The 23,134-nt window shown below is 40.4% G+C and overlaps 1 protein-coding gene across 11 annotated transcripts in view; it reads left to right on the top strand.

The window, feature by feature from the left end:
* LOC117557273 (RIMS-binding protein 2-like) overlaps window positions 1-12,557 on the top strand; it is an 80,212-nt gene extending 67,655 nt beyond the window's left edge. For 6 of the 11 annotated variants that reach the window (XM_034233030.1, XM_034233025.1, XM_034233024.1 and 3 more), the window contains 11 exons: window positions 525-680; window positions 947-1,618; window positions 2,627-2,726; window positions 4,300-4,442; window positions 4,785-4,953; window positions 5,529-5,597; window positions 7,175-7,222; window positions 7,865-8,025; window positions 8,115-8,186; window positions 8,457-8,561; window positions 9,025-12,557. In XM_034233030.1, the coding sequence (XP_034088921.1) occupies window positions 525-680; window positions 947-1,618; window positions 2,627-2,726; window positions 4,300-4,442; window positions 4,785-4,953; window positions 5,529-5,597; window positions 7,175-7,222; window positions 7,865-8,025; window positions 8,115-8,186; window positions 8,457-8,561; window positions 9,025-9,360 (2,031 nt within the window). In that variant the 3' untranslated portion in view covers window positions 9,361-12,557. The remainder of the gene's footprint in view (window positions 1-524; window positions 681-946; window positions 1,619-2,626; window positions 2,727-4,299; window positions 4,443-4,784; window positions 4,954-5,528; window positions 5,598-7,174; window positions 7,223-7,864; window positions 8,026-8,114; window positions 8,187-8,456; window positions 8,562-9,024) is intronic. The other 5 variants (XM_034233026.1, XM_034233034.1, XM_034233032.1 and 2 more) reach the window with 5 other exon arrangements.
* The last annotated feature ends 10,577 nt before the right edge of the window (window positions 12,558-23,134 follow it).

Raw genomic sequence — 23,134 nt, 5'->3', positions numbered from 1 at the left:
ATGTAAATATAATAATAATAATTCTAGACCCAAGCTTTCACATTTCTAAATGTATTATATCTGACAATAAAGGACTTATACAGTCTTCAATTAACTTGGGGAACTGAAAAAACCCTGATTAACACTTACGTATTCGGTCGAAGTATTTGTTGAGTGGACATTTTAAATATAATTTTATAATGTTAAATAAATAAAGACGATGCATAATGCAAAACTGCATTTGAGCTTGAATTTCTTCAAATTGTTGCTTCTGTATAAGGCAAGCCTATATCACAAATGAATACATATTTCATTAACGCTAGCTATTACCAGTGCTATTTCTTTAGGGTAAATGCATGTGGCCAATGCCAGAAGAAGGCCTGAATAATCTGATGCCTTTAGCAGTATATGTATCTGCAATAAGTTATTGTTTCACTTGCAGATTAATATATCTTATTCTACATTCAATGGAAATACTAAAAGGGATTCAAAGTGTCTGGTCAATTGGATAGTTTGTTTAATAATGTCAACGTCTTTCATTTCAGAGTCACAGCAGAGGGCTTGTGGAGCCTCCCAGTGACTACCTCGCAGACAAAAGCCATTCAGATCTGTCGGACATCCTGGAGGAGGAGGAGGAGGAACTCTACTCGGACCACTTCGGACACGCACAGGCCAGGGGCTACACTGTCAGGTCCAACATGGTAAAGGAATGAGTGCATTGCATATCCTGTGGAAGATGTGCTGCGTTCAGCTTTTCTTGCATAGTTCAGTTATCATTCAGTGGCCTTGTCATGCTTGTGACCATGCTTGATTATTTCTGTTTTTTCTTTCTCTTTCTTTTCTCTTTCCTTTTGCATGATCGGATTGCCTTCTGTTTTTCTGCACTTTTTTTATTTTCACTGAAAAATACTATCCAATCTCACCATCACCAATGCATTCTTGCTCAATTTGACATTTGACCTTGTAGTCACGCAATGTGCGGACTCCAGACAGTGAGGAGGAGCTACCTGAGAGGATTCTTAAGTTGCCCCCTGAGGTGCACCACGACCAGATGTTCATCATCCCTGAGGAAGAGAGCAGTCAAGAGGAGCGTTTAGCCCACCGTGGTCATCCTCGGCACAGGCCCAGCCCCCACCATGACCCCCAGCATTACCCGCATCACCACAATTTACCCCCTCACCATCACCACTTCAACAGGGATCCCAGAACCCTAACCACAGAGCCTTTACTCCGGCACAGACCTCGGACGCAGCACATGGGTTACCCTGAAGAAGAAGACATGAATTTATATGAGGGTCCCAGCAGCAGGCGGGTCCGCTGTCCCCCCCAGGTTCCCCCCTACAGCAGAGACAGATCGCTGCTCAAAGGCCTCGGGGACCGCCTCAGGAGGGAGGCCATGATCAGGAGTCAGATGGCCGCCGCCATGAACCCCGGACTCATCCCGCCAAGAACTCACCCGGTCAGCCAGGTGAAACAGACTCTGATGCCGCCCCTAGGTCACGAGGTGGAGATTGACGTGGATTACGGCACAGACGAGGAGGTGGGGATGGAGCAGATGTGCTCTGAGTGGTGGGTGGAGGGGGCTCCGATGGAGCACGGCAGACCCGCTCACCGCAGAGGAATGAAAGCTGACCCGCCGGTAAATGTTGCTGCAGGACAGCTGCCAAGGGTTTGTTGTCCCACCCCCTCCTCCTCTCTGTAGCAGTGTGGATCAATCCCTCCGAGTCCTTTTTAGTAGATAACAAAAAACTCCTCTGTTCATTAGCGAGTAACGTTTCCCATCATCATCACCGTAGTGACGGGGAGGTTAGGGAGCACATTCTGTGCTATATTTGTGGTTTGAAGTATATATTTTTGATGGCATGGTAGTTGAGTTGCTAAGAAAGTAGTTGCAATTTTTTTAAAACACTTAATCATCAACCTGTGGCTTCAGATTTTGAAATATGGATGTCAATTGATGAGGTTTTATTCTATTATCAATCACTCAGGTTCACTTATTTATTTCTTATCAATTTTCTGTGTGGAACAAACTTTTGTTCTACATAGGTTTTTAGCCTCCATACAGCTGTTTTATAAATAACTATTTGTTAGTCCTTACACAAATATTACAAGCGCCAATGTTGTTATTTTTCTTTGTGAAATGAAGCCACACGTAAGACTATTTCCCCCCCTTTTGTGCACCTCTTGTTCCAGCAGCTTGTACGCCGTGTTTGGCGTCATAGCACATAAGCTTTTGTGATGCACAACTTTAAAAATGCAGGCATCGATTTTTAAGGTAGTGATGAACTCGGAGGCATACAACTAAGATGGATCGGGCAATTTGATTATTTTCTCCCTCTGTTTGACTTCACTTCCTGTTGCTTTCATGTCCTCGTACAACTTGTTAACCGCCCCCCTTTGTCTTATCCTGCATTGGCTTACAGTATATGCGCTTTAAACTGTCCGGTAACCCCACCAAAAGGAAAAATCTTCATGTGGAAAGGGTACAATGCTGGAAATTAAATTGGCATTGGATAAAACATAGATGATTTTAAACATGGACAGCTGCATTTTCTGTACATTTTCCCCTAAGGTTCCCTCTTCTCCCCAGTAGTAATGTTTCTGAATGAGATGTTTTTTCAAATGCTCTTGTTCCCTTTTTTTGTAGGAGCCCAGTCAGATCCCTCCAGCTGAGGCGGGTCCATCGTGGGGGGTGCAGGGTGAGCCCCCTTGTAAACCAGCTTCCTCACAGGCCAGACAACTCAGAGGTGAGACACTCTTTCCTCTTTCCTCTTCATGTTTCTTGATTTCTTTCTCTCTCTTGTTGAAGCTGAGACACCTGTGCTTACTGTTGGCAAGCCTCACCCTCTCTCTCTCTCTCATGATGGTGGTCAGATTAGCACCTTGTGTAGGAAGGGAGGGGGGGGGGGGGGGGGGGGGGGGGGGGGTGTATCTGCAAGTAATGTAAGTGCAAGAGATGCTGCTAAGCTGAGAAACGGCTTAACGCAAAGTGGCTTGTCATGGCAGGAGGAAGTGACAAACATTAAAATAGTAACCTCGATTAGCCAGCAAAGAAACGGCCTACAGTGAGAAAGTCACGTCCCTTTTTAATCTTCTCAGCGATGATACAGGCTGCTCTTTCATTTAATAAACCTACACTTTCTGGTAAATGTGTGTGGTGTACGGTTGACTACACACACACACACACACACACACACACACACACACACACACACACACACACACACACACACACACACACACACACACACACACACACGTGCATGCAGATAGAGGAAGGCAGCAGGGAGAAGTTCTACCTCTATCTACTAGAAGATCATTGAGGATGTGAAAGTGTGTTGCCCGTGACTCTTGCCACAGATGGGCTGATTCCTCCTAATGAGATAGAGAACACATCTCTGCAGCTCAGCTTAAAGTCTCACTACAGCTCTTCAAATGTGTCGCTCGCTGTCAAATAGGCGACAGGTGTAATGCTTTCTGCCACACAAGTGTCAAACCTCATGTAAACCAGGCTGCAAGCTACATTTTAAAGGCTTCTTGGTGACATCACACCTTCAATAACACTCTTTTTCTTTTCGCCTGTGTACGTGAGCGTCCTCAGATTTAGATCAGAGAGTGGGTCAAACCCCCGCTGCAGATCATGAGCGAGTGCACGCTTGTCAAACGGCTCACACAGCTTAGGATCAGTGGTTGAGCTTGATTACCTCTTTTAAGGACATGCCTGTGCTCGGCGGGCAGCGTTAGCAGCAGTGCAGGCGCTGGGGAGGGGGAGGGGAGAGCTGCCTCTGCTATTTGCAGAGCACATTGCAAGCTTTGCAGGGCTTGTGTGCACAGTGTGCAGTGCAATAGCAGTGACTATTCATTGTATAAAGATGATATATAAAGGCATAGTTAACAGATAAACAGAAATTGCCTTAAAAAAAATACATTTTATAAAATAATGCATAAATAAAAACAAGTAATTACATATTCTTACTTGAAGTCATACTTCTTAAACTTATGAAAATACTTCAGTAACTAATTTATCATAGGGCTGTAGCGCCCATTAATGGCTGCACTTTAACAGAATTATCATTTCATGTCTCAAATCCAACGTTCTTAAATTCTTGACTGAAAATGAAAATAGTTTAGCAGTATTTCATAATCCACATTTTATAAAAAATTGCAAAATTTTTACTTTTTGGACATTTTAAGGAAACGATTGCTCAACACCACTTGTTGAATAATTAACCTGTGAACAAGCTTTATTTAATTATATAAATGGTATATGCATAGCAAGGAAGTATTTGTTACCATGTGAGTGTTTGTGTGTTTCTGCAGGTGATGTCGATTCACCAAAAATCAAAGCAGACGGTGACGTCCGTATCTTTGTGGCCCTCTTCCCTTATGATCCCGTCGTCATGTCACCCAATCCTGACGCTGCTGAGGAAGAGCTGCCTTTCTCTGAAGGACAGATCATCAAAGTATGTCCCCGCAACACATAATGCTGGAATAACCATGACATTATGCATGTTTTTTATAATCCAAGGTTGAAAATGCAAACCATATAAGATTACCTTAACATCAGTGATTTTTTAACATTTCTGAAAATAGGCCAACTCATTTGTTTAATAATTGTTAGTGTAGAAGAAATGTCTTAATTTTCTCAAAATAAATACATTTTCAAACAAGATTACATTTTCAAGAAATTGCTTGTTACCTGTACAATTATGTTTCAAAGAAGTCTTCAGTTTTGAGTAATCCCTTGTATTTTAAATGATTTAATTTGCCAAACATTTTTGAAAATGTGAACACTCTCCCCCCAGGTTTTCGGAGATAAAGACGCAGACGGGTTCTACCGAGGAGAGTGTGCGGGTCACCTGGGATACGTGCCATGTAACATGGTGTCAGAGATCCAGGTGGAGGACGAGGAGACCCGGCAGCAGCTCCTGCAGCAGGGCTTCCTGTCCACAGCCGCCTCCATGGAGAAAATAGGTAGGTGAAACTGTTTCAAGAAGGGCCCACAAACAGAGGTGTGATTCCTGATGATGTTGTGATGTAAAGTTTGATATGTTTCAGTTGAAGTTTAATTCAAACGGTTTGATTTCATAATATCACTGTTCTTCATGTTTAAGTGGTAAGTGGAAATAGCAGCAAAAGTGTTTCAGAATCCAGATCTAAATTCTAATTTGTATTATCCTTGTCTCTGAATTGGCCAGCAGTATAAAAAGACATACAAATATATTTAAGTCTGTGATTAAAAGGAGAAAAATATTGAAGTTGTTCCCTTAGGCCCTTTGACCCAGCAGGAAGCTGACTGCATTTTCATGCAGGTGTCTAAAAAATAGAAAGTCTCTACCTAGAGCAGTGTTTTCAGATGGTTAAACCTTTTCACCTCCACTTGTTGTCACTGCTGTCTGCTGCTCACTGGTTGCCATTTTTTTTTAAATTGCTCTTCACTGGCTTCTCATTGTCTATTGTGTCTTGTCTGCTTCTCTCAAAAATTGCACCTCTGTGTCTCTTTTTGGTTTCATTTTTTATTGGGTTTTCCCTTCTAAAACTCCATAAAGGCACTCGCACACATGCACAGCTTCCCAGTCGCCCTGTTCCACCGCCGAAACCGAGACGATCCAAGAAAGGTGTGTCACGCTGCAGATTGCGGCTTCCCACCTCTCTCCTCTATTCTCTCTGGTTTGCTTCTCTTTCTGTCTATTTCACTTTTTGCTCCTGCAGTTGCTGCCTCTCACTCAGCGACCAGTTGGGATTTTTAGTTCAGCTGCTGAAGTCATAAAGTCAGATGGCTTCCCAGCAGTCTCTTTACAGTAGTTTCATATTCTAATATTAAAGCATATTCTTCACACTTCTTTTCTTATTGGCTCTTCATCTCTCCACAAGTTCCCTTTTGTTGTCAATAACGCCTGCATAAATGTTAAACGACACATACATGACTACTGAGTCTGTCCTGTCAGCTTTCATTGGATATTCATGTAATACATTGTAGACATAGCAGCAGAATGTGGCAGTAAAAGGTGTGTGTGTGTGTGTGTGTGTGTGTGTGTGTGTGTGTGTGTGTGTGTGTGTGTGTGTGTGTGTGTGTGTGTGTGTGTGTGTGTGTGTGTGTGTGTGTGTGTGTGTGTGTGTGTGTGTGTGTGTGTGTGTGTGTGTGTGTGTGTGTGTGTGTGTGTGTGTGTGTGTGTGTGTGTGTGTGTGTGTGTGTGTGTGTGTGTGGTGTGTGTGTGTGTGTGTGTGTGTGGTGTTGTGTGTGTGTGATGTGTGTGTGTGTGTGTGTGTGTGTGTGTGTGTGTGTGTGTGGTGTGTGTGTGTGGTGTGTGTGTGTGTGTCGTTGTGTGTGTGTGTGTGTGTGTGTGTGTACACATAGTGTTTTTCTTCTTTGGCAGAAAAGAAACTGGCTCCATCCCGCCCTTTCATCAAAGAGTGCTCGCACTCTATGTATGATAATATCTTGGCAACATATCACCACTCAAACCGCTGCTGTATTATAGAGAAGCATTGCCGCTTTGCTTTTAAATAACTATTTGGGCGCTAGCCTATGTTTTAATGCCTTCATGACAGTGACAGCCAAGGTTAAAGTTGGTCTGTTTTCGCTGTTATATATACGACCATCTCAGGTTCGTCTTAAGGGATTATGATTTTGTTGCTGTTTTTGGATATCTACTTATAGTTCAAATGATATATTTCTGCACAGTTGCAAATAAGGAGCACACGTATATTATAAGAATTATACTTATAGTAAATAGTTTACAGGATTGGCTGTGTAGGATGGTTTTCTTCTCCTGTTGTGAAAGTCCAAACGTCCTCATAAAAAAAAAAGATAGATCTAATCATTTCTAAAGATGATTTAAACTAATCAAATAGTCTCCTTTTTTCATTTTCTATGGTAAATACGTTGTAAAATATGTCAAAAGACATTCAAACCCAAACTCAAAAACATCAATAGGAGTTTCAAACGTAAAAAAAAGCTATTCAGCCCTAATAGCACACCAAGTCCTTTTTGCCACATTCTGCTTCTGTCACAACTGTATTACATGATCACCTAAAGCTCTCTTGTTGAGACATCCATCCCCTCTGATCTCCATCTGTAACTTTGTGTGATGACATACCTGCTCTTGAGACAGGATTATATGTTGGCCCTTGAGGTCTCTTCTCATTCTGTGATTGTGCTCATGCTCTTTTCCCCGTACCTCGTCTCTTCCAGTGGAGTCTGCGGCGCTCTTGGAGGAGAGCTTAGACTCCTCCAGCCAAGGTTTGTAGTCAGCACTTTGCCTCCTCTTCCTCTCTGCTTCACCTGCATGATCAGACAACCTTTTCAACCGGAGGACAGCATGTGTTTAAGTGCCTTCCTTTAACCTTTTTGTTCATGGTTCGACTACATTCTAGCTGCTGATAACACAATTATTCATCCTTCTTAGGGACTGTTTAATTATCTGGGGTATACTGAAGAATGATTTATTTTCAATAGAAGAAAGAAGATTCCTTTGCAATTGCAGAATAATAATTGTATGATCAATTATGTGAAAGACTTGCCCAATTAAAAAAGAAATAGGGCAAGCCTTCTTATTACGTTCTTTGTTAAGCCCCAGTTATAATCGTCAAGCAGTCCCTTCTCCTAACTCCTCTTTTCATTTCAGTGGCATCATTTAATACTCATCATTTCATTGTCTTTATTTTTACAGCTCAAGCTGCGACAAGCTTTTTAATGAAGACTGATTTCTAATCTCCTGTTGTTATATTTGTATTTCCTTGTGTTTGACTGCAGTGATGTGACTTTTCCTCAGCTTAGCATGACGCTGAGTGAGTGCAGACACGATGAGCTGCATGCTGATGAGCCGAGTGGAGTTACTCCTCTAATTATCAGGATATCATATTGTCTCTGTTTGATTGACAGATCCCTGCCAGACTGCCGCTCCACCTGCCGCTCCACCTGCTGCTCCACCTGCCGCTCCACTTGCAGCTCCACCTGTGGGGGGCCCGGCCCCAGGAGCTCGCAGGATGGTCGCCATCTTTGATTATGATCCTCGAGAGAGCTCTCCCAACACTGACATAGAGGTCAGACTCGCATGAATAATATACGTTATCCAGACATGGCCCTTTAAGTGTTTGCTAATGATCTGCTTCACTTGTATTGCTCTGATCAGGCTGAGCTGACCTTCAGTGCAGGAGACATCATAAATGTGTTCGGTGACATGGACGAAGATGGCTTCTTCTATGTAAGTGTGAACATGACACTACCGTCAATTACTGTGGGCAAGAGGAGTTGTTTCTCAATAAATACAATATCTGAACTACATCACAGCACAGGTATAATAATGAATAATAAATACAATATAATAATAAATTGATTATCAAAAAAATGTTGATTCACTTTTCTGTTGATTTATATTAAAATGCTGTAAATCAACCTCGGAAAACCCAGAGGTTGATTTATAGCCATGTTGTTAGAAGTCGCCCTCATGCCCTTAATGGTTTTTTTGTTACAGGGAGACTTGAATGGACACAGAGGCTTGGTGCCCTCTAACTTCCTGCAGGCCGTACCAGAGGAAGCTCCTGCTCAGTCGGCACCAGACCATAGGAAAGAACTACAGGTGGCCTAGCATTTACATCTAGCATGCATGCATTACTGTGTATGAAACTGTCTGTGACTTTCTCATCTTCTCACATACTTTATATCAAATTTTAACAAAAAAGAACTTGCTTGAAAAACGTATTTTTCACATTATTTCTTTAATCGTGCCCTGTCGCATTTCTTTCGCCCCACTGTTTCCTGCATGGCCTTTTTGCAGAAGCACAAACGAAGTGTACACTTTGAGACCTGATCGTAAGTGTTTTTAGAGAGGAGTAAAGCAGCTCAGCGATCACCACTAGTGTCCCCTGTCCTCTTCCCTCTAACTTAACTGTACTCCTAAAATCCTGCACCTTGATTGTAGGGTATTCAAAAGTTTGATCTCGTCCTTTGTGTGCCCTTTCCTTAGGTTTCCTTTTTGTGTTATTATTTTAAGCAAAACTAAATAAATATAGAATTCTAAAAGTCTCACTCTCTTCCTGAAGGACACCTGGACGTCTTCTACAGAGGAACAAGATCCTGGGGCCTCAACCCTAGAAGAAGCTTTGCCCCCCCTAGCAGAACCTCCTCTCCCTGACCCAGCAGAGCACACAGACCTGCCCCCCAAACTGGCCCCCACTTCAAGCCCAGCATCAGACCCTTCTCCTGCTCCTGCTCCTCTTCCTGCTGCATCAGTGGAGGCCTGCGGCTCCCCTCCGGCCCCCCTCCCTGCAGACAGCCCATCAAAGACAGACTGCTCCCCACAAGGCAAGAAGAAAAAAAGCTTTTTCTCCAAAGGCAAGAAGCTGTTCAAAAAGCTGGGATCCAGCAAGAAAGATTGAGTCGGCACGTCTGACTCATTCTTACTACTCGCGTCACATTGAAAGCACTTTTTCTATCTGTTAGTCTCAGTATCTGACGGTTATTCTACTTTGGCCTTAGAGCACTGCTAGCAGCTGTTAACTTTAGACGACATCAATGTACCGCTTACAGCATCACACGGGCATGTCGATGTGCATGTCGAAGTGTGCGAATATATCCTCTAAATACTACCTAACTATCTAAGCATTTGCAAATGTTCATAGGCTTTAACGATCAATATAAATTACTTATTAGTCAATGGATCGGTTTTATTTATAAAAATAGATAGAACAGCAGACACACAGCTAATGAAATATTAAAGTTCATTTTCTGGTGCCACTTTATTTATTTAAAAACAAACAGACGCAGCCGTCTATCTTTTCTCCCTCTGTGTAACTGTTAAGAATACACTATCCATCCTGAGTGGATGCATTCTAAATGTCTTTCTGCATGTCCCTCTCATTGTTTCTTGTCTTTGAGAGTATTTATACTTTGTACAGAACATGTTATTTATTTGTGTCAGACTCTTGCTTTAACCACATTGCAGGAAGTGACATCAGGACAGGAGGTTAGTCATGTAGAGAGGTCACAGATAGGTGTAGTATTATATTCTTTAGTAATGGGCTTTGAGGCTAGCAGTCATCGAAGGTAAAGAATGTGATGTGTGTGTGTGTGTGTGTGTGTGTGTGTGTGTGTGTGTGTGTGTGTGTGTGTGTGTGTGTGTGTGTGTGTGTGTGTGTGTGTGTGTGTGTGTGTGTGTGTGTGTGTGTGTGTGTGTGTGTGTGTGTGTGTGTGTGTGTGTGTGTGTGTGTGTGTGTGTCTGTGTGTGTGAACAGATGCCCTTTCAGACATTAGCGTAGCAACAGTCATAACTGGCCTAATTGTCACAAACTACGTGCAGTGTGCAGAAATCATGTAATATCTGTTGATCGGTAGGCTGCTCTGTTAACTAAGTCAGCTGCAACTGATGTTTATCGTCAAACCATCATTGAATCATGAATTAACCGTTGGTATGTACAGCATCACAGTTTCTTACAGCCAACAGTGTTTTATCATGAAATGACTTGTTTTGTACGACCAACAGTTCAAAACCCAAACATTTTCAGTTAACTGTAAAGTAGGAAAAGGAAAAGCTAATTCTCAAAGCTTATCCTTAAATCCATCAAATAATTTGCTTAACTTTCTCTTGATCGACTAACCCAGGGGTTTTCAAAGTCTGATTCAAATATATGTAGCAGAGTAACATACAATATTTGCAATAAAATGTAGTTGAATAGAAGTATAAAGTAGCTTTAGCCCTTATTTGTTAATATTTGTGTTAATCAACACAATCCAAACCATTTGAACACTTCCTGTGTGAAGTGTTGCCATGATATACTGACAGTTATCACTTTATAACTTTGATACTGATGATACTCAGGCAAATTCTAGAGTTTGAAAACCTCTGGACTGATTGATCAATTGAGTTGCAGATCTTACAGAAGACTATTAATGCTAGAAATAAGAAAAAACTCAAATTGAGGAGAAACCTATTTTATATTTTGAGGATGAAAAGAAGATCTTTAATTGAAATACATTTTGGGAAATAAACAATGAACTCTTAGAAATAAATAAAAAATAATTGCTGTAGCGCATACATTGAAAATCTGACTTTATTCTTGACATATCAACCTTATTCTAAAAAACATGTCCTCCCTTAAAGATTTAAAAAAGGAGAACATAACACTTAGGATCCTATTTAAAGTGAAAGGTTTTTATTCATAACACCTAGGCTTTCTGGCACGGCTCTACTGCGACACACTCAATCAGCTGTTTATGGTTTTGCCTCCAAGTCTGAGTATGATTCACTTTTAGAGTGTGAATATTAGGCCATACAGCGTACATTGTTTCATGCAGTGTAGCTGAAATTCGTTTGTTTGTCTCTAAACATTGGCATCATTAAATGATAGACTGTTTGGTTGAAGCTAAAGGACACAACGTTAGCAATATAGCATATTGTGCTATATTCCAACACTTATCAAGACATTCTGTATCTTTTAATGGTTTGTGACACCATTACTCACACTAAGGTTTAGTTTTGAGTGTGTGTGTGTGTTTGTGGGTGTGTGTGGAGCAGGCCTTAGGGTTGAGTTTGTGAGTCAGTTACAACACACTCTGATTAGATCTGTGTGACATTAGCTGTTAGGCAACTTCTCAGGTTTTTACTTATAGTTTTCTTACTAATGCTGAGCCACCTGTTGACTCCAGCTGTCATAAAACTGCAGAACATGCCAAATCTTAGGTGCTTTGCCTGTTACCGTAGCTTCAAAGGAGCGAGTGACGGCAGCATGGAGATAAAGTGGAGTATGTAGAATCAGATTGAAGATTAGGGCCTAGTTTCACCATTCAAAGTTGGAGGAAAATAGTTTTTACTTACTGTCGTGAATGTTTTAAATGTCTTTCTGTGTTATATAAAGGGAGCATGACGATGCCAAGACACTTTAGATGTGAAATAGCCGGGATAGAGGCAAGACCGAGTCTGTACTGTATTTAAATTTGTTTTCTAAGAGTTGCCGAAATGTACAGCGAATATTTGTACTGCTCTTGTATTTGACGGCCTTTTAATGCACAAGTATTCCTCTACCTGCTGTGTAGTGAGTAGGCGCTAGCACCCATGTAGGAAGAGTTTTAGCTCAGTCGATCATATTTAGCCTTACAAGAAGACCTTGTTTAGTCTTTAATCGGTTGTTTACAGGATGTTTATTGACTGCATGCATACCAATGTCATACCCATGTTCGGCCTTATTTATGTTACGGTTATATTTATGTTTCCTAGGCAGACTCGTCTACAATGTTTGAGTTGTAGATCGTCAATGCAGTGGAGAAGAAAGTGTGTATATAATGAACAGTTGTTGTGGTATATTTTCATAATGCGCGGGAATCTTTTTTTTTCCGTCTTCCCTCGACCTGCATCATTGTTTGAAAAAGTGGAAGATGTACCTTTTTATATATATATATGTAATGTTTTTATTACCCATCTGTAAATATTTTTGTTAATATGGTTTTTCAGATTTCTTTTTTGCATGTCGATGGAGGAACAGTAACTGAGGATGTAGTACACAGAGGACTTGAACATGTGATGGTTTGTTTCAATATGGATCTTTTTACAGGAATAAAGTATGTATATTTTCACAGAAAACACTGAGTCTGTAATGCATGTGGTGCGACTGGAAAAGAGAAGATAACACAAGGTACGTTTAATTTCCTTTATTGCATTTCAAACAGATTATACATCATAATTATTTCTTTTTTTTCCAGGACAGTTGAAACTCAGTCGAGGTGCTAGCTTTGCTCTGCGCCACACGCCGCCCATGTGAACTGAGCAACACTCTGGGCGATGCGAGGCCTTGTGAGACAAAGCAGCTTCCTCTTTTTTTCTCACTTCCTGCGTGGCGGGCCCTCACCCGTGGGGCCTCTCCTCTCCCTGAAGCCAACAGTACACTCATCCATAAAGTAGGAAACACTACACTGTGGCGAGGAGTTTAGTAGTGCTTTCTACTTTATGGATGACTGCACTGTACATCCATCGCCGTCTTCTTCTTCTTCTTCTTCTGCACCTGCACTCGCAGCTGCACACGCACACAACCCCCGCCCCAGAAAAAACTTCTACACCAAACCGCAACATGCGCACTTCCTGATTCGTCTTGAAACATTTGCATACACGGTTTTCCTAAAGCCTGTTCAAATCCAAGTGCTCTTATTATACATGACAAAAATCCTCCTAAAAGACCACAACCGTGTCTCTTAAAGAGCTACGCAGTAAGATGTTTGAGGAACAATTCAGAACTTTCTAGAGGAAGCGCCATCTTGAGGAAGCCATTTTGGCTGGCATGAGTAAGCTTTTCTGTCTTGAGCAACAGATCAGTTGGTATATTGAAATAGTTAGTAAAGTAATGCAAACAATTACTGCCTACATTGGATCAAAAACAAATTGGAGCAAATAAAAAAACAAACATTATATACAATGACAGTTAAAATTGGTAATACAGCAAGAAAAGAGCATTGAGTTCACAGTTTATATCAATACAACTACCCAAATTACAATTGGACAAAAAAAAGCCATAAGCAAAGTTAATGAAGGAAAAGCTGTAACACTGTTATTATCTAAAATAACTTTTCCCACGTCGTTACAAATCATTCTAGTATCAAGCGCGCCATGTCCTCCATCATACTTTACCTCATCCTTCGTGTCTTTTCTCTAGCTTAGAGTCGGGTGTGCAGCGGCCTCGCAGGTGTCTGCTGTCGGTCCAAGGAGAGGATGAAGTAGAAGAAGAAGAAGAAGTCGTCTCCTTTTGAAGGCTCCACAGCCACGTGATGTAACCACAGGAAGAGGTCTAACAGTCACTCTCTTTCCTCTTCCGGCTTCACTCTCTTGCCTTCTGCTGCCGCTTTTTTATAAAACGCCGACAGCAACTGAGAAGATAGTTTTTCGATCAAATTGACACAAAGTAAACGGGACACTAATTCAGAACATTTGGTTTCTTTAACGCATAAAACATCTTGGATTTCATTTGAATAATGTTATCTTCTTAATCACCTGCACATCAAATCCTTTTAAGGCTTTAGTTCAGTTTTTCCATTTTGACCATGATGCCGTGCTGCGAGGGATGATGTCAGGCTTTAATTACTCCGCAGAACAGTCAGATGTTTAGTCGTGTTATAAGCCAGTAATAAAGTGATTACAACACACATATGTAGCTTTCCCATTAGGTGAACCTACGAATACATTTATACTCACTTTAATTCCCTTTTATTAACTGTTTCATTACTTGTGTTTGTTACACATTACATACAGTGGGGGAATGTTATTATATGGAATAAGTCCATAAACTTGTGTTCTGTATTCAGGCACTCGTTTCCTTTCTATGCAACCTTCTTCTTCTGCTTCACTACAGTTCACAGACCAATCATGTACTTTGTACTGCCTTCTAATTTTCTGAGAGCAGTTACCTTGAGGATTCAGTTTCATACCCTTCCTGTCTAGTACAACACATTATAATATTCTGGTAAACTGAAAATGAGAAATAAATACTTCAACTTTTGAAGCTTAATACTGTTTGAAATGTGTCTTGTATGAGCTGAAAATTGAGCTTCAAGATCTTCAAGAAACTCTTCTATCATCGTATAAATCATATAGAACATGAACTACCTAAAGGCACATAAAGATGTTACAATTAGCACAAACTTAAACATCTAAAGCAGTAAAATACAACAAAAAAGTAATGCAGCTTTAATATCAATCCAGACATGTCATATCAAATAGTAAAACATTGATAGCAAATATTTGACTGCACAATGATAACTTTTACATGTCATCCTTAACTTAAATAAGCTTAAGAGAGCAGGACTTGAGCTTGTAATGGAGTATTTTCACAGTGTGTTATAGTTGCAGTCATTTTACTTTAACATAACTTCCTTTAAATGATCTAAATAATACTTCCATTAATTAATATACATATATTATTAATTATACACGTCCACAGTCCTCAATGCGTAATGCAGGTTTACTAGGACTGTGAAAATGTGTCGAAAGAGGATCTTGTGGCAAATATGAAGGGAAACCATTAAAGGGAACACATGTGCACACAGGCATGTGAGAATAAATGATAGACTTGGAAAATATGACACTATCATTTAATGCAAACCATTTCATTTCAAATCTTGTTATAAAGATGTATATGTTGAGCGCCAATTTTCCGTTGCTTCTCTGTTGATTTGCAAAATTGAAAGGCCACAGGTTTCACTTCCTGTTGAATGTCTGAATGTAACTGTGAGGTTTCTTGTAATGCTAACATGGGGGGTGTACTGTATGTACAGTGTAAATGCATCTTTATAATCTTTCAAACTCATCAATTCTACATCAAAACAACTTTTTTTTATAGTTTAAAACCAGATCTAGGTCATCAAATACATCTCTGAGGGAACACTTTGGTTGGTTCTAAGGAAAGGAACCAATAAGTCAAAAGTAGTGTAACAATTAAAAGTCCAGATTACATAACCCCGCTTGAGCAAAAGTACAGAAGTATATCACCAACATGTGATCAAAAGCATTATCAAAGTGAAAGTACTTGCTCACTGCTGTAGGTACGTATTCAGTAGTTTAATCATGCGGCTCATACCAAGAAAAAAGGTTCTGCTACACAGATCCCTTTTAGAGAAGAAGTCACTACTCGACTGATAAGATCTCATAAACATCTAAAACTTGTTAAACTACACAATCAAAAAGGCATGTAAAACCTCAATGCTAAAAGCAACTTTATCAGTTAATTACATATATCGGAATGCAATACTTCCTCCAAATGGTGGTGTAATAGTAGTATGAAATTGCACAAAATAGAAAAACTCGTGTAACGACTTCAGGGAACAAACAGAACTCGCAAGAGGCTTGGCCGGGTTGCCTTTGTTGGATCAAAATGTAATTGCTGAGATAAAAAATGTTGGTGAATACATTCTAATTTAATGAAAAAATGAAATGATCAACTCACTACAATGTGTATTCATAATCACAGCTATATACAAATAATACAGCGTCCCTCTCTTCCACACACACTGGTGAACAGGTGATAGTATTCCCTATGAGCGCTACTCATCTCCATGTGACCCGCTCCAACCAATTCATTACAATCACACAATAATATATTATAATATTACAAACAAGGACCGATACCAACAAATATAAAATAATACAATACTTAAGCATAATAGTATTTGTACCTAATTTACTCTGGATGTAAGCTGAGGTGCTTATGCATTATCACACAGATTCCCAATGAGGATTTGAAAAGGCATCGGTGTGATCAGAGAAATATGATGTGGTGAGGTCTGCTATAACTTTATTCCCATACAGTCTATTCCTGTTTTTGAGTCATGTAGGTGAAAGGCAGAGAGCTGATGTCAATATGATGTCAATACCTTAAAGAATAAGGAACGTGGGAATCCTACAGAGTGTTCTGATTCATAAAAGACAGGGAATGCTCATCACTTCATTCTTCTCCAATCACTCCGGACGTCACGACTGACAAACATCCCTCACATTGGGTTAGAATATCCAGCATATGGTGTATTTTAAAAGCCACACTTTTTTTGTTGAGCCTGCTGCCTTCAGATCTCCTGACCCCTGCCCCACTCTTCACTAATCTCTGCCCTCTCCACCTTATTGAGTCAGCGGGCTCCACTGAAGAGCTGCAGTTCATCTGGCAGGCCTCGCCCCACCCCCCCACCCAGCCTTTGAGCGTGTGCCAGTGGGGAAGTTATCCTCTGTCCCTGTGTGTGAGGAGGACACTAAAGCCAGGTCCCTGATAGACCTTATCTGGGCCGGCAGCCATTTCCCCTCCCTGCCAGCTCCCTCTGCGCTCGGGCCGGGTGTCGACACCACCGTGCCGCCCACAGGCTTATTCTCCCCCCCCCCCCCCCCCCAGAGCCGCCAGCTCCACAGAGGCTGCCTGAGCTGCTCTAAACCGGCTTCTGCGGAACACCAGGGCACGGTAGATTTACTCACAATCTGCACTAAGGGCACATTTGCAGGTCCTTCCCTTGAGTCTTCTAACATTTCATACATGTATCTGAAGGCTAAATGGATTTGGAATAATTTCAAATTAAAGTGTCTAGGTCGCATTTCAGGTCGATACCAGTTCCACCAAAGTAAAATGTCTTCTTTAACGTTCTCACATGGTTTTATTTATGCCCTAGAGTCCAGGCTCATTGTGCTTCAATTTCAGGCACTCAGGGACTTTTACACGTCTCATATGGACCTACCTAAGTGCCATAGAGGAACCTAACATACTAGAAGAGTTCAAGGCTATTAAAATATTAAGTTCACTATTTTTTCTTAATGTATTCACCAATTAATATATGGACCCCATTTCAATTGCTTTTCTAGGTCAAATACTACAAAAAAATCCAATAAATGTTTATAAAACCAATCTTTATTTCCATCAAACATCTCATGACCCCTCAGATTTTAATGCTAAAGTGAGTGCAGTACTTTTATTGAACCCTTGTGCCTCACTGTAGATTTGGTATTTTTCGACTTTTTTTTTGTATACAATTTAGTACACTAAAATAAATATGTACATTTTGTTAGAGGGGTTTTCCACAGCAACCAAAACAATGGCTAATAAGAAAATGTGTGTCTTTTGATAAAGCTTATAGTTTGGGCTGATTAGACTCAGCCCCTAGTTTTGCTGCTATAGGCTTAAACTGTCGGGGGACACCTTACTTCTTCCTTCTGTCTGTCTGTACCTGTGTACTCTCATGTTCCGAATAACCCAGCTTCCCCCAAATGTCTTTTTGGTGTTTTTCCTTCTTTGGAAGTTGTTCTTTGTACGATGTGAGGGTCTAAGGACAGAGGGTGTCGTATTGTCATACTGATATTCTGTACAAACTGTGAAGTCCACTGAGACAAATGTAACATTTGTGAAATTGGGCTATATAAATAAACATTGATTGAAGGTCTAGAAAGAAAATAATATTAATATAAAATAATTGACAAATGTGTCCTATAAGGACCTTACAGCAGCTTTTTTAAAGTGGGTAACAACACCTAAAGAATGTGCACATTTAACAAGTAATCCCAAACTGAGGGCCTCGATGTGTCATCTGCGTTCAAATGTGAAGCGCGGGCTTTTCTAAAAAGAAATTGAGACCCTTAAATAGGTCACGCTGTTCTCTATTCTGTAGCTGCTTTCTAGTCTGCAAGAGACAGGAAGTTGGGTCAGCCTGATGCAATGCACACAAGTGTGAGTGTGTGAGGCCTTCAGTTGATAATGTCCATCCCCCATGTGAAACACGTCCACTTCCCTATCGCCACGTTTTTCTTCTCAAAGAGCAAAATCCAACACTTTTTTGAAAACCTCCACTTGCTTTTCTCTTATTTTATCAGATGCCACCAGGCAGCCGATAAACCTCGAGTCACACCTCATTTTCTGATCTAATACCTTCCCTATAGCCTTAGCCTTGACATATCCAAATAAGGGCAAAAGCCAGCGTTGTGAGCACCAATGAGGCCGTGGCAGACGGGCCTGAGAGTGTGAAAACGAAGACGTGCTTCCTTTCTTTTGGCTCTGATGCCGGTTCAAACCCTCGCTGCGTTCAGGGCCGGCGGGTGGAGCTGAACGCCTTCCTGACTACGCCTGCTGCGGTCGTGGAGGTCTTGCAGCACTAAGCCAAATGTCTCAGTTTCGTTTTTACTCTGCGGCCCTCCTTAAGTGACTACACCTACGTGCAGATAGAAAAAGAGGTTTCAAATCCCACAGAGAAAATACTTCATTTCAGTGTTGTAGAATCTAGTTTTACAGAGCAGAAAAAGTGTCAAGCTGCACAAATAAATCAGGTTGCATTCATCTAGACATGCACTCAGGTCAGCACCGAGTCAAAAGCCACATGGAGGCATACAGGCATTAGCTGTCTCAAACCACTGGAGATTCTCAGGGTAGAAACGTTCTCTTCTGCCAGTGACGGAGAGAATGACAACAAATCTATACATTAGGTTTATTATTGAGTAAGGACGTTTTTGATTTATTGAAAAAATGTTCACATTGAAGAGGAAATGTAGTTCTTTCTTTTTCAAATGAATAATAGTTTTATGAGCCCTTTATTTTGTCACATGGTTTATTCATATTACCTTCTAATATCATGACGGGGACGTGAGTGCTTTGATTCAGCCAGAAATCATTATGTATTTAACAGAAACCACCGTTTGGGTAGGATTAACCAGATATGGCATATACATGTTCATTAGAACATAAATGACTCAATAAAGAAATGAAAATAATGTACAACTGAAATTCCAATTATCAAATGAATGTGCTTAGGTTATTTTATACAGAATACAAGTTAACTAAATTATCAGTACATCAAATCTATTAAATAATTATAATAAATCAAATAAATAAAAACATTTTGGAAAGAAAAGTAATGATAATGAAAACAGGAAACAATACATTGGGAAATTATTAAATATAAAGATAAATAAATACCAAAATGGTCACAGATATTAAATGTATTTTATGTATTTATTATCATTATAACTCTATTGGTAATAGAGGCTTTTATTTCTAGATGTTTTTTTTTACATTTCAACTATATATTTACTTAGGAATGTATTTATTGTATGGGAGCTTTAGTCTTCTATAATTATCAGAGCTAGTTTACTACAACTCAGCTCAAATGGACGAGGCGTGTTTCCACTGAGCAGAAACGCTGTGAGAATATACTTCTCGTGGAAACGTGTTTACAGTGTCGCCGCGTGACAAATCTATATGTTCCACTCCTACACATCCTGCAGTATGACACCTTTTGAAATCAGCTCTGATGCAGGAAGACGCAGATCCTTTGTGTTTAACACTTTGTTGTTCTTCAGCGTCTGACCTAGCCACAGTAGCTGTCGGTTCAGAGACACGTTCCATAAGAACAAATGATGATATAGTCGTTAAAACAGATGCATCAAACTCCCTCCTGATAGTTTAACATAACTTCCTTGTTCGTTACAGTAAAAACAAAAAAACAAATTTAGGTCATGGCACATGTTCAAGGTATTTCAATGTCTTTCTCCCATCTGTGTTGTTTGTGGCCATGTTATTTCACTGAATTGTGCAATTTGAATTCTGAATTTCACTCCCTGCGGATGGTAATACATCGGAATTGTATTTTGTGATGGCAAAAGGGCAGCTCGTTGAATTCTTTCCTTCTGATCACCAGTAAAAAGCAGAACCTTTTAATAGATAGATTGATAGATATACTTTATTTATCCCAAAATTGGGAAATGATTTTGTTCCAGCAGCAGTGTCAAGCATTACAGGAGTTAAACATGTTTAAAAGATACAATAACACACAAATATAATACAAATTAACATTAGCAGCAAGTATATACAAATTCACAATAGAAAGGACATACAGTGGGGCAAAAAAGTATTTAGTCAGCCACCAATTGTGCAAGTTCTCCCACTTAAAAAGATGAGAGAGGCCTGTAATTTTCATCCTAAGGTATACTTCAACTATGAGAGACAGAATGAGAAAAAAAAAATCCAGAAAATCACATCAAGAATTTATTTGCAAATTATGGTGGAAAATAAGTATTTGGTCAATAACAAAAGTTCATCTCAATACTTTGTTATATACCCTTTGTTGGCAATGACAGAGGTCAAACGTTTTCTGTAAGTCTTCACAAGGTTTTCACACACTGTTGCTGGTATTTTGGCCCATTCCTCCATGCAGATCTCCTCTAGAGCAGTGATGTTTTGGGGCTGTCGCTGGGCAACACAGACTTTCAACTCCCTCCAAAGATTTTCTATGGGGTTGAGATCTGGAGACTGGCTAGGCCACTCCAGGACCTTGAAATGCTTCTTACGAAGCCACTCCTTCGTTGCCCGGGCGGTGTGTTTGGGATCATTGTCATGCTGAAAGACCCAGCCACGTTTCATCTTCAATGCCCTTGCTGATGGAAGGAGGTTGTCACTCAAAATCTCACGATACATGGCCCAATTCATTCTTTCCTTTACACGGAACAGTCGTCCTGGTCCCTTTGCAGAACAACAGCCCCAAAGCATGATGTTTCCACCCCCATGTTTCACAGTATGGTGTTCTTTGGATGCAACTCAGCATTCTTTCTCCTCCAAACACGTCTAGTTAAGTTTTTACCAAAAAGTTCTATTTTGGTTTCATCTGACAATATGACATTCTCCCAATCCTCTTCTGGATCATCTAAATGCTCTCTAGCAAACTTCAGACGGGCCTGGACATGTACTGGCTTAAGCAGGGGGACACGTCTGGCACTGCAGGATTTGAGTCCCTGGCGGCGTAGTGTGTTACTGATGGTAGCCTTTGTTACTTTGGTCCCAGCTCTCTGCAGGTCATTGACTAGGTCCCCCCGTGTGGTTCTGGGATTTTTGCTCACCGTTCTTGTGATCATTTTGACCCCACGGGGTGAGATCTTGCGTGGAGCCCCAGATCGAGGGAGATTATCAGTGGTCTTGTATGTCTTCCATTTTCTAATAATTGCTCCCACAGTTGATTTCTTCACACCAAGCTGCTTACCTACTGCAGATTCAGTCTTTCCAGCCTGGTGCAGGTCTACAATTTTGTTTCTGGTGTCCTTTGACAGCTCTTTGGTCTTGGCCATAGTGGAGTTTGGAGTGTGACTGTTTGAGGTTGTGGACAGGTGTCTTTTATACTGATAATGAGTTCAAACAGGTGCCATTAATACAGTTAACGAAGTGGAGGACAGAGGAGGCTCTTAAAGAAGAAGTTACAGGTCTGTGAGAGCCAGAAATCTTGTTTGTTTGTAGGTGACCAAATACTTATTTTACCGAGGAATTTACCAATTAATTCATTAAAAATCATACAATGTGATTTCCTGGATTCTTTCCCCCCATTCTGTCTCTCATAGTTGAAGTGTACCTAGGATGAAAATTACAGGCATCTCATCTTTTTAAGTGGGACAACTTGCACAATTGGTGGCTGACTAAATACTTTTTTGCCCCACTGTATCCCAAGAGTATTTCAATAATATACTGAAAATATTGAATAAATGAGTAGGCTATACAGTCTCCCTAGGCCATATGGCATTGGATTGAATATACATTATAATTGTGCAAAATAGCTGTTGTGCAGATTGTTCTGGTTCATATTTGGATTATGTTTATACATGTATAGGGTAAGACAGGGGTGTCCAAACTGTTTTCTCTGAGGGCCACATACAGAAAAACATACGAAGGCCACTCACTCACTCACTCACTCACTCACTCACTCACTCACTCACTCACTCACTCACTCACTGCCTCATAGATTCAGTTAGAAATTGCAGCAAATCACATTAGGTGTGTGTGTGTGTGTGTGTGTGTGTGTGTGTGTGTGTGTGTGTGTGTGTGTGTGTGTGTGTGTGTGTGTGTGTGTGTGTGTGTGTGTGTGTGTGTGTGTGTGTGTGGTGTGTGTGTGTGTGGTGTGTGTGTGTGTGTGTGTGTGGGTGTGTGTGTGTGTGTGGGGTGTGTGTGTGTGGGGGGGGGGGGGGGGGGGGGGTAGGTAATTCCCCCTCAGAACATGTGCTCATTTGGTCACACTGACGTTTGTGTGTGTTACCTCACAAGAGTCCAGGATGTGTTATCAGTGGTAGAAAAGTACCTATATCTTTTACTTGAGTGGAAGTAGTAATACTACTGTGTAGAAATACTCTGCATCAAGTAAAAGTCCAGAATTTAAATTGTACAAGTAGCCTCCAACAAAAGATGCTTTAGCAATCAAATTGAAGCGCAGAGACATAATGGTCAGATGAAATGAATATATTGTATTTCTGTATTTCAATAATTGTGTTCCTCACTTTAATGTGCAGCTGATTTTTTAAACTATATACACAGATGTGTAGCTTGTTCATTTCAATTATTATTATTATCTAAACATGATAAATATTTGATTATTTTTCTAATACTCATCTGAATCTTTAAAGTAACTAAAGTTGTCAAGGAAATCTAGTGATTACAAAAAAATGTATTGTAGTGGAGTGGAAACATAAAGTAGCAGAAAAAGGTAAATACTCAAGTAAAGTACAAGTACCTCAAAACTGTGCGGTGCAGTACTCAAGTAAAAGAGGACCTTTCTGTAATCCATAATCCAATGAACTATTCTGACAATATTGTTCATATTTCTGTTATATTTATAGAAATGTTTAGTGTTCAGTGAGACCCTGAGATAAAAGCATCTCATTAACAGTCTTTTGTAAATGTC

The sequence above is a fragment of the Gymnodraco acuticeps genome, unplaced genomic scaffold (genome assembly GCF_902827175.1).
Source record: "Gymnodraco acuticeps unplaced genomic scaffold, fGymAcu1.1, whole genome shotgun sequence".
Taxonomy (NCBI): Eukaryota; Metazoa; Chordata; class Actinopteri; order Perciformes; family Bathydraconidae; genus Gymnodraco; species Gymnodraco acuticeps.
The sequence above is the reverse complement of the archived record's forward strand: the minus strand, read 5'-3'. Positions and strand labels throughout refer to the sequence as shown.